General features: G+C 39.3%; 2 protein-coding genes across 2 annotated transcripts; both read left to right on the plus strand.

The window, feature by feature from the left end:
- LOC138888192 (uncharacterized) lies at nt 1–360 on the plus strand. The gene has a single exon (XM_070170009.1). The coding sequence runs from the start codon at nt 1–3 to the stop codon at nt 358–360; it is 360 nt and encodes a 119-aa protein (XP_070026110.1).
- Nucleotides 361–3,968: 3,608 nt separating this feature from the next.
- Nucleotides 3,969–11,602, plus strand: LOC104233711 (uncharacterized). The gene is made up of 9 exons (XM_009787149.2): nt 3,969–4,439; nt 4,523–4,766; nt 4,864–5,013; nt 9,424–9,481; nt 9,573–9,665; nt 10,050–10,148; nt 10,543–10,634; nt 10,926–10,985; nt 11,084–11,602. The coding sequence occupies exons 1-9, from the start codon at nt 4,234–4,236 to the stop codon at nt 11,345–11,347; spliced, it is 1,266 nt and encodes a 421-aa protein (XP_009785451.1). The 5' UTR covers nt 3,969–4,233; the 3' UTR covers nt 11,348–11,602.
- The last annotated feature ends 4,850 nt before the right edge of the window (nt 11,603–16,452 follow it).

The raw sequence follows: 16,452 nt of genomic DNA on the forward strand, positions 1-16,452 counted from the left end.
ATGGGAGCCTGGAAGAGCAGTAGTAACGCGAGCACTATGTGGTCGACGACAATAAACTGTATAAGGGAGGTTGTGAGAGAGGTGTTAGGGGTCTCGACGGGTATCTCTAGCGAGCACAAAGGAGACTGGTGGTGGAATGAAGTGATCCAAAGTAAAATGGAAGCGAAGAAGGCGGCGTACCTGAAGTTAATAGGGAGCATAGTTGAGGAGGAGAGACGAACGTGCATGGAGAGATATAAGGTAGCTAGGAAGGAAGCTAAGCTGGCGGTTACGGAGGCTAAGATTGCGGCTTATGGTCGTATGTACGAGGAACTAGGGAGAAAGGCGGGGAGAAGAAGTTATTCCGGCTGGCCAAGATGAGAGAGAGGAAGACTCGGGATTTGGACCAAGTGATATGCATCAAGGACAAAGATGGTAGAGTATTGATGGAAGATGCCCAGATTAAGAGGAGATGATAGACTTACTTTCATAAACTTTTTAATGAAGAAGGGGATCGAGATATTGTGCTAGGTGAATTGGAGCATTCCGAGAGTCACCGTGACTTTGGGTACTACAGGCGCATCAAGGTTGAGGAGGTCTTGGGAGCTATGCGTAAGATGAGTAGGGTAGAGCAATCATGCCAGATGAAATTCCGGTTGAATTTTGGAAGTGTGTGGGTAGAGCAGGCTTGGAGTGGCTGACTGGGCTGTTTAATATTATTTTTAGGACGAAAAAGATGAGTGGAGGTGGAGTATGGTGGTTCCATTGTATAAGAACAAAGGTGATATCCAGAGTTGTAATAATTATATGGGTATCAAATTACTAAGTTATACCATGAAAGTTTGGGAGAGGACGGTTGAACCGAAGGTGACGAAAATGGTGTCTATATCCGACAACCAGTTTGGGTTCATGCTGGGTCGTTCTACTACAGAAGCTATATACCTTATTAGGAGACTTGTGGAATAGTATAGGGAGAGGAAGAAGGATTTACACATGATGTTTATTGATCTGAAGAAAGCGTATGACAAGGTTCCTAGAGAAGTTCCCTGGAGATGCTTGGAGGCTAAAAATGTGTTGGTTGCCTACATTAGGGTGATTAATGACATGTATGATGGGGCTAAAACTTGGGTTAGGACAGTAGGAGGCGACTCTGAGCATTTTCCGGTTGTTATAGGGTTGCACCAAGGTTCTGTGCTCAACCCATTCTTATTTTCCCTGGTGATGGACGCATTAACACACTATATTCAAGGGGAGGTGCCATGGTGTATATTATTCGCTAATGACATAGTTTTGATTGATGAGTCACGAGCCGGTGTTAATGAGAGTCTGGAGGTTTGGAGACAAGCTCTTAAGTCTAAGGATTTCAAGCTGAGCAGGACGAAGACAGAATACTTGGAATGTAAGTTCAACACTGAGTCGAGGGAAGTGGACGTGGATATGAGGCTTGAATCACAAGTCATCCCAAGTAGAGGTAGTTTCAAGTACCTTGGGTCGGTTATCCAAAGGGTAGGGGAGATCGACGAGGATGTCACATACCGTATTGGAGTGGGGTGGATGAAGTGGAGGTTAGCATTTAGAGTCCTATATGACAAGAAAGTGGCATCGATACTCAAAAGTAAATTTTATAAAGCAGTGGTTACACCGGCCATGATGTATCAGACTGAGTGTTGGCCTGTTAAGAACTCACATATCCAGAAGATGAAAGTAGCAGAGATGAGGATGTTGAGGTGGATGTGCGATCACACTAAGATGGATAAGATTAGAAATGATGATATTCGGGAGAAGCTGGGCGTGACTCCCATTGATAACAAGATGCGGGAAACGAGGCTCAGATGGTTCGGGCACGTACAGAGGAGAAGCCCGAATGCTCCGGTAAGAAGGTGTGAGCGGCTGGCTTTAGAGGGCATGAGAAGAGGTAGAGGGTGGCCTAAGAAGTATTGGGGAGAGGTTATCAGGCAAGACATGTCAAGGCTTCAGATTTCGGAGGACATGACCCTTGATAGGAAGCTGTGGAGATCGAATATTAGATTTGTAGGTTAGGAGGTAGTTGAGTCTTTCCTTAGTTCGTACCTTTGTGAGGCTAGTTTGGTAGGGTTTTTGTGTGTGACAGCTAGTGAAAATGTTGTGTCTTACTACTCTTTCATTTTTCATAGTGCCGAGTCTATTTACTGGCTATCGTTTTTGCTTTGCACCTATTTTCTGGTTTTCATGATGTTGTTATTTTTTCTTATGTTATCTGTTGGTGGTACTGATATTGTCTCTTTTCTTCTTCTTGAGCTGAGGGTCTTTGGAAAACAACCTCTCTACTCCTCGGGGTAAGGGTAAGGTCTGCGTACACACTACCCTCCCCAGACCCCATTAGTGAGATTTTACTAGGTCATTGTTGTTATTTCTCTAGGTTTATTATGCAAATTAATTTCTGCCCATCATATTCAAACTTCTTCAATTGAGATGTGTGTGAACCCGCATACCTAAAAGCCTGTGATAAGTGATAACTAGTATTATGGACACAAAGCCAATCATATTGGATATTTTGCTGCATAGTTTTTCAAAAATCAGTGAAATGATGTTCATAGAATATGAAACAAACTATACTTGCTAAGGAGAAAGAAAATTCATAAATGATGTCAAGGAATAGATGGATCCGCATACTATGAATCGAACCACTTCAAAATTGTAAACATTGAATGGGTTATGATGGAGACTATGGGAGACCCTAAAGTGTAATTGTAAGCGATGACCAATGGTAAAAATTGCACGGGGCACCCTATTTGGTCGCCCCCATTTAACCTATACCTATTTTTTAAAATTTTTTAACTTATACCCACTTTTTAAATAACGTCAGTCCCCTTTCTCCTCCTTATTCCCCTTTCTCCTCCTCCTTCTAACTTTTACCTTTTATGTAGTACGTATTTATTTTTGGTGCTCAACACACATTGAAACAATTTATGTTTGCTTTAAATGTACATCTGTATTCTGTAATATAATACCTTTGAAGTTGTTGTTCTACTCATAATAAGAATTTATGCTGAATACGCTTGTATATTGATATTTCTTTAACTTTATCAGGTAGGTTTAGAAGGGAACTTGTTTAAAATAAAATTTGAATTTAAGAGTTTTAATAATTCAGTAAGCAAGAAATAATTGGAGTTTAAAATTACAAAACGAAAGACAAAAAAGCAGAAGCTGAAGAAGAAAGAAAAGACCTGGAACACACAAGCACTAGAAAGAAAAGAGAATTAGAGCTGAAGTTCGACAGTTACAAAACAAAAACTTCAGCTCTAGAGCTGAAGTTATTTAGTTCTCTTTTCTTTCTAGTTGATCAACCGCGAAACACCAAAAATAGTAGTGATTGCCTTAGGCTTCAGCTCTAGAGCTGAAGTTTCTCAGTTACAATACAAAAACTTCAGCTCTAGAGCTGAAGTTTCCCAGTTACAACACAGAAACTTCAGCTCTAGAGCTGAAGCTTACAAACAAAACTTCAGCTCTAGAGCTGAAGCTTACAAACAAGAACTTCAGCTCTAGAGCTGAAGTTCGACAGTTACAAAACAAAAACTTCAGCTCTAGAGCTGAACTTCAGGCCCGGCTACTAGAATGCTGAAGTTTTGCGTGATTGGCTTTGCTACTTCAGCCCCGTATGCTGAAATTATGCGAAAAAGCGGGTACACTTGCAATTTTTTTTGCAAAGCGGACACAAGTTAAAACGTGACACAAAAAGCGGGTATAAATGCAAATGCCCCTTACCAATGTTTGTGGCAAAACAGAACAAGCCAAAGCAAGGAGGAGAGAGCATAGATGTGGCAACACTTGAGCCTAATGATCCACCTTTTCTACACTTAACCGTCGAAATCTTAATTATTCGGCACAATCTCCATTGAGAATACCTTAAATGCTCGCAAAACGGCAAATACTTGGTCATTGATACCATAATTTGCATAAAACTAGAGTCGAAGTATATATATGTAAAATACCCATTTGTTTCCCTTTTCACTTTATAAAACACCGGTTTAACCAGAAAGGTAAAATCCGTTATCCATGAAAATGTGCTAATGAGAGAGTTTTATTTATTTAGCTTATTATAGAACCCGTTAAGGTGCAATAGGCTTGGAGAACAAGACAAAGTGCGTGACTTGGGCGATGGGTTTTGCTAGGGCTTTGTAAAATCGCGGAACCTCCCTTCGTCGGACCGTCAATCGACAGTCATTTCGTCTCTCTCGAACGTCCAATCCACATTTCCGATTCACAGAAACATCAATGAACGCGGCGAGATCGAACTCCCTCAGCAAGTTCCGGCTGCTGAACCACATACTTCAATCGCCGACCACCAGAGCAGTCTCCACCCTCTCTTCTCCGATTCTAAGGCAGTCCTCTCTTCTCTCCAACCAACCCCCTCCACGTCAGCTCTCCCCTTTCTTCACCTCCGTCCGCCATTTCCGCAACGCTCGCGACCCCAGCGTGAGGTAAAATTCTCGGTCCTGTTTTTGTATTGTTATAATTTTCATTGTAATTTGTTTTCTGTGAGTAAGTTGTGATTTTTATGAAGATATGAAATCCCGCCGCCGGTAAATTGGGGAGTACGAATAGTGCCTGAGAAGAAGGCTTATGTTGTTGAGCGGTTTGGGAAATATGCGAAGACGTTGACTCCTGGAATTCACGTATTGATCCCCTTCGTGGATAAGATTGCTTATGTGCATTCGCTAAAGGAAGAGGCAATTCCTATACCGGACCAATCCGCCATTACGAAGGACAATGTCAGCATTTTAATTGATGGTGTTCTCTACGTCAAGGTTAGAAAACCCTAACTAGCTTTAGATTGAGCCGTTGTTGGTTGTGCGCTCGCGGAAATGAGCTGATGATGTTTGATTTTTGCTGTTTTAACTGTAGATTGTGGACCCTAAATTGGCGTCGTATGGGGTTGAGAATCCACTGTATGCGGTAATTCAGCTAGCACAGACAACTATGCGAAGTGAGCTTGGTAAGATCACACTGGACAAGACCTTTGAGGAAAGGGACACTTTGAATGAAAAGATAGTGGTGAGATTTTTACTAGCAATATTCCGTAAAATTCTAGCCCCAGACCCCTTTATTTCTGCTCATTAATAGCATATGTCCAGTATCTATCTGTTTTTTGATCAGTTCCTTCCACTTATGGTTAGCTGAATCTGAAAATAGAGTAATTTGCCTATGCAATCTGTTGGATGTGATTCTTCACTCTTGAGATGCAAGTTGTTGTATGTGATTATTCATTTTGGAGATTCGAGCTTAGAATTTTTGGTTTGATGATTTACTTATCTTGAATTTTGCAAGTTTCACGTAAAGTTGATCTTATCAAATAAGTGTCATATTAGGTTGATAGATTTACCTGCTAGAACTTTGTTTGGTATGGTTTTTAACAACTCTACCACTCAAGACAGGCTGCCCTCTTTCTTTTTTTCTTTTATGACAGAGGTGTCCGGGCCAACTAATGATGACGTCAGACTATGCCATCGGGTATACTAGGTAACTCTTCCCACTAAACCTTAGGTAGATGGGAAGAAATCACCTAGTGTTTTTTGTCTACGCTAGGATTTGAACCTGAGACCTCATGGTTCTCCTCCCACCTCATTGACCACTTGGTTGCACCCTTGAGTGACTTCAGAATGCTAAACTTGTTGGGAAGCATAGACTTTAGCCAACCAAGCAATTTTTCTCTTAAATTTTTTAAAGCAAATAGACATTGTAAAAGCATGAGCCTTAGTTCACCTAGCGCATGCAATATTAATGCTCCTCTATTTCTGGTTTTGCAACTTGACATTGCTTTAATAAATGGTTCACATCATCTCGCAACCATTTGCACATGAAGCACCAGTTGACATGTGTTATATCCCTTTCATTATATTTTTAGCAGTTAGTATCCCTGCTTTTACTGCTATCCATGTGAACAAGCAAACCTTTCTCAATGCTCTAGGTATCCAAACAGAGAAATAATGGGCATCCACTATCCTCTCTTTTCAGTAACTTGTGTTAGAAGGACTTCCCTAGAAAATTCCACTTCCCCTGCCTATAGACTTCCATGTATCCAGCTTTGATCGGGTGAGATTTGGTCTGTAAGGTAATTTTATCAGATTTGAAGTCCTTTTATCTTTCGATGTTGTATGTTTATTTTGAATCTTAAGTTGTATAATGATCCATCATCTTGTTCTTAGTATAACTGGTCAAATGCTATCCTTTCTGGTCCCGATATGTGGAACATTAGTTGGGTATTTGACACTTAAGATGTCATCCCAACACCATTTGTCCTTTCAGAAGCTATCCTGATCCCATAACCAACTTTAAATGTGACGTTACAGCTGAACTCTTTCCATCTTTTCATGATATCCCTCCATAGTTTGCACTCATAAGGTAGAGTGGTGTTTTTGGTTTTCGGTTTTCCATTCCTCCTCATCATACTTGTCTGCATTCACTTTCTTCTATAGGCTGTATTTCTCATTACTGAACCTCCAAAACCATTTTCTTAAGAGTGCTTTTGCTGAATACTCTTAAGTGTTTCAGCCCGAGCACTCCATACCTTAAAAAAGATGTGACCAACTTTTCTATCACTCTTTCCGATGCATGCATGGTTGGGACACTTGAAAATGTGCTCCTGATCAGGCTTTCTTTACCTCCCTTCGCCAGGTATCTTTTCTGGCACTCTGTCAACCTTCTCAACTTTTTCTAATTTAAGATTTCAAACTGCAAGGCCCTTGTGTGATGCTCGTTATCGATAGTCATAATGCTCATTGTAATGTATCTACTACGTTTATACATTTGGTGTAAATTGCAAATTGTTATGCAATCCTAAGCAAGTTGGGGTCGGCTATATGAATCCTCGTTGTCGTCACTCCATTTAGGCCCATCTTAATCCTGTTGACATGGAGGTTGTATATTAATTATGTACCTGTTGGTAGTTCCTGTTATCCCAAATTACCTATTCTCTTTGTATTTCACTGTTAACTGACTTTTTTTCACTATCAAATTTGTTGCTTTGTTTGTTATAGTGTAGTTATCCTATTTTGATTATGCTTTAGTACTGAGGTGTAACACTGAAGAATTAGTTTATTCAAGTAAAATCATGTCCGATTAGATAGAAAATTGACTTTTTGAAGAATTTGAATATTGTGTCTAGAGGCGGATCTAGGATTTGATGACTACGGGTACCACTATTTTAATGCAAACTTACCACTAGTAAAGTTGATTGAATTAGGGTACGTTTAGTCGGTTTGATCCGTTGAATTAATTCGGTTCGGGCCGTTTCGATCCATTTTGAATTAATTTAGTTCGATATACAAGATTTTTGGTGCATAAATAAATAGGTGATCACCAAACTAAGTAGGTTTTGTCCAATGCGATCTGATTTTCTTGATTCAAATTCTTAATAATATGATTAAAAAATAAAAATAAAAATAAGAATTTAAAATAAAGAAATACACCGCTTCAATCTACATGTAGCTAGATTATTGTTATCTTTGTTGATACTATCATTCTGAAAAATTTGGAAATCAAGGAAAAAATAATACTCTCTCCATTTCAATTTATGTGAACCTATTTCCTTCTTAGTCCGTGCCAAAAAGAATGACCTCTTTTCATATTTGGAAACAATTTACCTTTATGCATTGATTTATAGCCACACAAAATATATGTGCCTCATTTTACGCCACAAGTTCAAAAGTTTTATCTCTTTCCTTAAACTAGTAGCCCATTCAAATGGGTTCACATAAATTGAAACGGAGGGAGTATATTTGAAGGATACAAAGAGAAAATGCTTAAAATCATGTACAAATAAAGATCTAGAAAAACAAAGCGGAAAGCAAATTTATAATTTAATAAATAATGCAAAGATGAAGATTGAAGAATTAAAAGAAATAAAGAAAAGGAGCAAAAAGAGAAGAAAGAAAAGGGAACAAGGAAAAACTAGCTTGAAAACGTAGACAGTGACTTAGTGAGTATCGACATCGATCCTACATCTTGCAGGTGGAAAGTTGGCACTTTAACCATGGCACCTAGAGTGGATTAGTGACTCCGGGTGCCACTATTACATATGTACCTTTTGTTGTGTAAATTTTCAATACATATATGAAATTTTACCCAGCGTACGGATGGCGTGCCACCCCCAATGCCCTACATAGATCCGCCCCTGCTTGTATTTCTCTGTGTCACATTTTTTGACAATAAGATGTTTACAAGTTTATAGAGAAAAAGTCATTTTTGGGCAGGTGAAGACATTTTAGAAAAGACAGTAATGCTTGCTTGTTTCCTTTTCTCAATCATTTATGGTTTTCCATGTAGTGTTCCTGCCCTTTTTGTGTGTGGTTATTCAGATTGTTTTTCCGTTTTCCCCCTTTTTTGTGTGAGTTCGGTTATTTTATTAATCATTAAAATTTAAGTAAACTACCACTTAAATTAATTCGTCAACTTGACCATTAGGTGTCTAAGAATGATGTTGAGAAGAAACTCCAAGATGACCAACTTACTAATAAATTAAATAGGTAAGAGTTGCTGAGTTAAGACTGCATCCATGATGAGAGTGCCAGTATCCACCTATTACTGATTCTTTCGCCATATTCTGTGGACTGTATGCTTTATGAGATGTCTGACACTATTCTCGTTGAATTGGTATAACTGAGTCCATTGTCGTCTGGCACATTTGAATGCTGAACTGCAACTTTAAAAAGCAAGAATCTCATGAAACTAATAAATGGAAATATCATCACTTCATCTAAAAAAAAAATGGAAATATCATCTAAAAGAAGTAAAGAACTTTATATGCTTAATAAATCGTGTAAAATCAGAGATGAAATTTCGTGGGAAGGGAAGGAGGGTAAAAACAGAACGTAGTTTTGAACTAGCAGTTTCTACTGTTTTTAGCCATAAAGGTCATTGATATTTGAGAAATTGTTTGCTCTGTTATTTAGATGTGCTTCATGAAATCAGAGGAACATCTACAATGAAACGCAAAGTTAAATGAGAAACGACTACTGGTGTAAGGTTTCATACTGATTCTAGTGAAATTAGTTGTGTATTTCAACTTGATAACGTTACTTAGGTATCTCTTTTTGTAGTTTTAATGTTTTGCTCTTCACCATCAAAATACTGCTTTCTTCATCTTCACTTCACTATTTATCTACGCATGAATCCTGAGTCGCTTGTTGAATGGTCATTATCAGCATCAAGTTCAGTACCTGTTGCATATGTTTTATTTATGGCCATATTATGTTAGCTAGGGATCAGTATTAGTACATAAGCCTATTTAGATGTGAGGTGATGGTATGCTCATCTGATCCATCACTCTGTCAAATTTACCTACAGGCTGTAATGTGCAAAATTTTTTGATGTTGATTTTAGAAAGCGTCCCGTGAATGGTTGCATTCTAATTCTGCCACCTATGATGCTTGAGTTTGATACCTCTGATGCGCGCTTTTATTGCAGATGGCTATTAATGATGCTGCACAAGATTGGGGCTTGAAATGTCTTCGATATGAAATAAGTATGTGGGCTATTCTGCTGATTTTTTCATCATTACAAAAATGGTTGTGGCTTTACATTGCTGGATATGTCTGTTATCCTTCTCATTTCAGGGGATATATCTCCTCCTCGTGGGGTTAGAGCGGCTATGGAGATGCAGGCTGAAGCAGAACGAAAAAAAAGGGCTCAAGTTCTGGAGTCAGAAGGTAATAGATCCTCTTCCTGTTGGTTAGTTTGCAAAGCAGTAATTGCTTTAGAATACTGAGTAGTAGTTTTGCTGGTTCAGAGGAAGGGCCATCCCTTATTCTTATGATATCAGGGACGACCAGCTTAATATGTACATGTGCACGTAGATCTATCGAAAAGCTTTACCATCTGTGGCAGCTAACATTAACAGTCAATCTGTTCTTACTAAATGTGTAGTCTACTTACTGTGAATCTCTTTGGCTGATAACTTGGTAAGGCCTTGTATGACCAAAATGATTACCATGCCAATTTAAAATATCAGCTTGCTACTTTTTGGAATTTCAAGTATTTCAATCTGACATGCAGGATTTTTTTATGATGATATTTTTTGACATCTATAACAGGAGAAAGGCAGGCAAATATTAACATTGCAGATGGAAGGAAGAGTTCAGTGATTCTTGCCTCAGAAGCTGCAAAAATGGACCAGGTCAACAGAGCGCTAGGTTTGTTTACTTAGAACTTCACATTTTCCTTGCACTTTAGTGAGATTTAACTTCCCTTGTTCATGGTCAAGGAAAAAGTAGAGTTGTTTTGCTTAGCCAGTGTAACTCTCAAAAGAAGTGCTCGAACTTTTAGAAGGAACTGATTTTTTATCTGCCATAGCGACTGTCGGATAAGGTTTAGTGGATGGGATAGGGTATGTGTGTGTGTTCTCTTTGGTTTTAAAGACTATAAATGGTGTTCATCATGGTCATTACAGTGCTTTAATGTGGTGCAAGGTGTTTCAAGTTACAGATAATGTTTTAGTCCATTAATGCCCTTTTATTTTTTGAGACTATCAATCTCAGCTTTCACTGGTTCTCCTCACTCACTTTCTCTCCTTATTGATTGAAACAGGTGAAGCGGAAGCAATCCTCGCTAGGGCACAAGCTACAGCAAAAGGGATAGCAATGGTGTCACAAACCCTTAAAGAGCATGGTGGTGCAGAGGTGAGGTTCTTTGAACAACAGTAGTGCTGGTCCTGATCCGGCAATGGGTTATTTCCTTCTTCCTTCTTCCACCCTATCCCTTCTCTTCTGGCAGTTCTGAAAGTGGAACAGCCGGCTGCTTTCATACTTGTAATGCACCAACTTACAGCAAAGTGTTCTCCATAACGTGTAACAAGAATTGAAGAGACATAATTAATGAAATCCACTTAGTAACTTGGATTTTCATATAAATTTGATTGTACCTTCGCCAATCTGTAGTCATGCTTACAGCTTTCAGTATTTGGTTTGTAGGCAGCAAGTTTGAGAATTGCAGAGCAGTATATCCAAGCTTTCAGTAATATTGCAAAGGAGGTGAAGCACAATAGTTACATTATATTTGTGTCAACTGTCATGAGTAAGTTATTTGCTAACATTCTTATTGTTTCTGTTTGCCTTTCTCAACTTTGAAGGGCACCACGCTGTTGCTTCCTACAAGTGCTGCTGATCCTGCTAGCATGATGGCTCAAGCTCTTGGCATATATAAAAACGTAGTGGGCAAGAATTCTGGCACTGAGCTTCCTGGGACCTCTCAATCTAAGTTGACCAGAACCACCAGGCAGAGTGATTCATCTGCAGTCGCTGGCGATGACAGCTCTCTTACTGCGAAATCTGCTGATGAAGATCATCTGGGTGACCCTGTTTTCTCTTTGCAAAGCCACAAAAAGGATGATTGAGTGTCAATGGAGAAGTTCTGATTTCTATTTTCTTAGTTTTGGGGAGTATCTAGCATTACATGCATCTAATTCCTGAGTAGGTAATATGGCAATGATAAGAGTGCCTATTCTTTTGGCATAGAGCTCTGACTTGCATTGCATCATTTGGCGATAACTGTGTTTTTGAGGATGGCTGCTATGTTCTGGATAAGATATTTGGAATGTAGAAAAATGGAGAAAAGAAAATAGTAAAGAACTTACAGTTACCTGGCTTTAGTCCCCCGATTATGTCTTTACTTGCTTGAAGTGTTGGGTAAGGGCATTATACTAGCTGCCTCTCCTTCGAGTTCGAAGGGTGAAGCATTTCCACAGGTTTAATTTTTTGGAGAACATCAAAGGTGTCTTTTGCATAAGAATCTGTCTTCTGATTTCCAAGTTATTAACTTCTACTACAAAATAAGTGGAACTTGTACTTTCTTTGCACGTGGATTTTGTTTTTAATTTTCTCTCCACAAAGTGCTGGCCTTGTTAACCATAAAACTACCTAGTAGATTGCTGTGTTTTTGCAAATGAATCCAGTTGAACTTGGTCGAAAAGCCACAAAGACAGTTGCAACAATTGCACCCTAAATGCTGACACAGCCAATTAATAGAACAAGCGCGTTTTACTGTATTTTCAATATCAATTCTACTAGTATCGTGAGGAAGACTAGAATATGCAGCTTACTGTAAGGCTCGAAAACAGCGTCGCAAGTTTCATTGTTCAATATTTTGTCCAGCCTATCACCTCTCAGGACTGAGATAAGGTAGGAAATATTTGCATCGTTTCTATAACGTGATACGACATCAAGTTCCATTTAACTTAGTAACCAAGAATACAGTTGGAAATACCAATCTCACCCAATTCCTAACTCCTCTTACACCCCCTCAAAACACAGATACACAAACAAGGGGAATGGATTTGTGGATAATAGTTTTTCCATTCAGATGTCATGATCTCCCTTATCTCTGTGCGTGTGCTGTGTGTGTGTGTGTGGGGGGGGGGGGGTAACAATAATTTTATGACTCGGTATAACTTAAAGAATGCTGGAGCGAAATGAGATCATGGCCGGAGAATGCTATTAGCTGGGTTATGGCCAGCAGCTAGAGGATGAGTACGGGGTGGGGAGAGAAAGGGGAACCGATAAACCAAGGGAGAAGGTTAGTAAGCAGTAGCCTAGAAGGTGAGGAAGAAGGGGGCTCATGAAAATGCTCAGTTTATCTTTGCTCCCGGCTATTCCCTACAAGGAATGGCAATTCTAGACAAGTAGTGACAGAACGAAATGACATTAAGGACAGAGTAAATCAAGAATAGCAGAATGCAAGTGTAACGAAACAGCAAAATTACCTCCACTTTGGGTCAATGCATTGTACCAAACTGGCCATTAATCATTTACCAGAATTTGAATTGAATAAAAAGTATTCAATCAAACATTGCCCAGCCAAACACCAGACAACAGTTGAAAGACCGCAAAGAAGAACATCTTAGATTGAGCTGATCCAAATGAACAGAAGATTATAGTGCATAAAGGCAGACTGGTTCTTTAGAAGCCTAGCAAGCCAATATCTATTGCTTTCCTCTGAGGTTAAAGTCCAAACTGACCTATCAGCCATAAGAACTTAAAGAGAGAAGTAAAGCTACAGAAGACACGTCAACGACGATCTTAATCTCAAGAATTGACTCAACTATCTCTTGATCAAATTTCTCACATATTCACAATCTCCTTCTTAATAATGTATATCCCTATTCCCATACAAGAAGACCCGTCTATAACGATCTTAACCTCAAGAAGTGACTCAAACTATATCTTGATCAAATTTCTCACATATTCACAATATCCTTCTTTTTAATTAATGTATATCCTTATTCCCATACAACAACAACTACTGCCCAAAAGTTCAATAACTACTACACATCACGCTATATGAATCCTCCACATCATTCCCCTCTGTTGGGACAATTTCATTCCAACACCTACTTTCATTTCTGTATTTCAACAAACAATAAGTTCAATAACTACTACACATCACGCGTTCATTTCAGGCTTATGTAGAATTTAGTGAAGCAAGGATGAGAAATTTAGTGATCTCATGACTATTAAGGCAATTAAGATAGATATTTCAAAAATCAGAGAAGCAAGGATGAGAAATATCTAAATCTCAGAGAACTGTATTAATCCAACAAAAAACAGGGCCAAATTTTAAAAACTAGCCGCTAATTCCCCTCATGCATACAGAAGATACAAGTATATTATACAAAAAATATACAATCAAGTCTAACCTAAATCAAGCAACGAAGATCAAACTTATATAAGCCCAGAAGCAACAAAGAAACCCGATCCATCATAGAAGCCCAAAGAGTCCAACGAAACCAAGTAACACGAGCCAAACAATGTGAACCAACAGCAGGGCCTGACCCGAAACGGAACCCGAACCTCCGTTTCCAACCTCGCACATCCCTGTTTTCGCAACACGCACACCGGCACATTGCGCATCGGGGCAGCCGCACCAGTACGTCACGCCGTTGACGCCGCAGACCGGGTCGGGTCGGAAGCAATTAACGGGGCAGAACTCGGGCGGAGACGGCGGCGCGGGGCAGATGTCTTGGTTTCCTTGATCAGAAGGCAAAAGAAGAACATTCATTTCATCTGAACGGACGGTAAAGGGGAAATAGACGACGGCAAATAGCAGGAATATGACGAAGGGTTGAAAAGAGGAAATTTTAAGGAATTTCATAGTTGATTTTTTTTGGCGAGCCTTTGTTGTAAAGCTCGCCTTCCACTTTTACAGAAACCCTAGCTTAAGAAATTGGAAATCCTAGAATTGTAATTTGGGGATTTCCGGTGATCAAAGGAAAGTATTTTGAACAGAAAGACAACGTCTAATTTTTTCCTTTATTGTAATGACTCCGTCAAATTCTATGGTTGAAAAATAAAACAGGTATGATTGGTAAGTAACCTACCTGTAATTATAAGGTGGACCTAACCAACCAAAGTTGATATTCTTCTAATTTTCTTTTGCTTCTTTTCTTTCTTTCTTTTTATTGGTTTTCTTTTCTAACAGCAATTATTTGTTAGCCATTGACAGGGTTGTCCACGCTGGATTCCTTATAACAATATTCCTAAGTGAAATTTTCTTAATCCACTTAGTAGGGGCACATAGTCGAAGTTTATTGAAAATATAATTAATTATGGATAGAAATGAGCTTAATGTTGTTTTAGTGCCTCTTAGAATTGTAAATGCCTATGTCAGCTTAATGCTATGTGCGTAATCACCTTAATCGACATAGGCAAATGTATCAGGGTAGGTACGGGTTCAATCGCACCCATAAATTTCGGCGCAGATCATAACTTTAAGTGTATGTTTACCGTGAAAATGGTAATAACAATTAAATTTGTTGATGGAACTCTAAAATACGTGATCTATTTTTATGCTAGTTGTTAAAGCAGTTGATGCTAGATATGTGAAGATAAGAGATGAAACGCGAGCTAAAGTAGAGTTATAACCGAACCGAGGGGTTAGCTATTCGGGCCTCGGACTGGCCGATGAGGGGCCTCGAGGTCGATGCCTGGGCTCGGGCTCGAGCTATCGGGGATAACCGGAAAAGGGCTAACAGTTGGGATATAATCAAGGGAAGCTCTTTATGGCCAATATCAAACAATAAATGAAGAACAAGTACGAAGCCAACAGATAAGAGCAATAATATCGAGAGAACAAATTAGAGAGAAAAGAGAGGATTCTTCTACTCCTGCAGATTCTCACATTGACTATGGTAGTTAGCTGCCTCTTGGCCTCCTTCAATGCACATACAGTGTTTTTATAAATACTCTCTTTCTTCTTTTCTATAACTCATTGTGTGCCTAAATCCCTGAAAAAGTTTGCTCTTCCTTTGCTCTCGTTCTCTCTCAGGAACGCAACTCTTTTTCTTCCTCCAGAATCTTCTAGGGATGGCGAAAACTTCGGCCTCTGCTTCCCAGGAGGTCGCCGGCTCATCCTCTTCATTTCTTTATCAATGCAAAGTGGCTACACCTCCTCATGCTGAGGAATGCGTCCTAGGATCTTTTGCGATGAGCTCTGATTTCTGTCGTGCCCCTTTTTTCCCTCCGCGGAGAGGAGTCCGGGTTTCGACATTCATGGAGGTGTGATGACTCATTTCCTTTTTGGGAATTGGGTATTGTGTTTTCGAAGAGTCGCCACCTAACGATTTTTAAGGTGCGTTAGGGCACCTACACGGTTTATCTATAACTACGTTTGATAACCAGAGATAGGGTAAGGGCTTGAAATTATCCTAAAGGAAAGGTGTTAGGCACCCCTCAGGATCCACTAGTGTGGTTCCCGACCAGATAGTTTTTTTTGTGAATTTGTGCAATTCGCAAATAAACAATTGAGGCTCAAATAAGAGGGGATTTAAGTTTAAATACACAAATGTTTGAAAAACGATTAATAAAAAGCAAGGTTTTGAAAAGAGTTATAATCTAAGCATGTTTATGAATATAAAGGGGGTGCCCTAGGTTTGTTTATCAATGCAATACCCGGTATGACACTCCTCAAAAGAGGGGATACACGTGGTATTAGCGCACCGGTCATTATATTCATATCTACTCTTTCCCGCCCCGTGAAGGTAATTAAAGCGAGGGTTGATCTCGACTCTTATTGCATGCTGTTACCCGTCCCTTCCTATCAGTCCCGGAGGAATTTAGGATTCATATTCCTATAAGAAGGAGGTTCTAAGCAGACCCTCATGTTTAAAGGCAAAATACTAAAGCGACATACAAAAACATACAAGACTGCAATTTGGGGGGGGGGGGCATATAAGCAAGTAGAAGGTTCAGTTATACCTCCATAAATAATGCACATTGACAGCATGACTTATACACAGTTAAGGTCTGAATTCAAAATCCTAAAGCAGGGTATTTAAGTGGTAACATCAGAACAAGATTTATCAGATGACTCAGAAAAAAAGTCTTAATTAGGTTTGCCTACTGATTTTTAACAGTTAATAATTAAACAAAGGCAATTCCAATTTATTTAAGTTATTACCTAAGGCTTGCCTAGGTGCAAAACGAGATGCAACAGTTGTTCCAAGTC

Source organism: Nicotiana sylvestris, chromosome 3, assembly GCF_000393655.2.
Source record: "Nicotiana sylvestris chromosome 3, ASM39365v2, whole genome shotgun sequence".
NCBI classification, from domain to species: domain Eukaryota; kingdom Viridiplantae; phylum Streptophyta; class Magnoliopsida; order Solanales; family Solanaceae; genus Nicotiana; species Nicotiana sylvestris.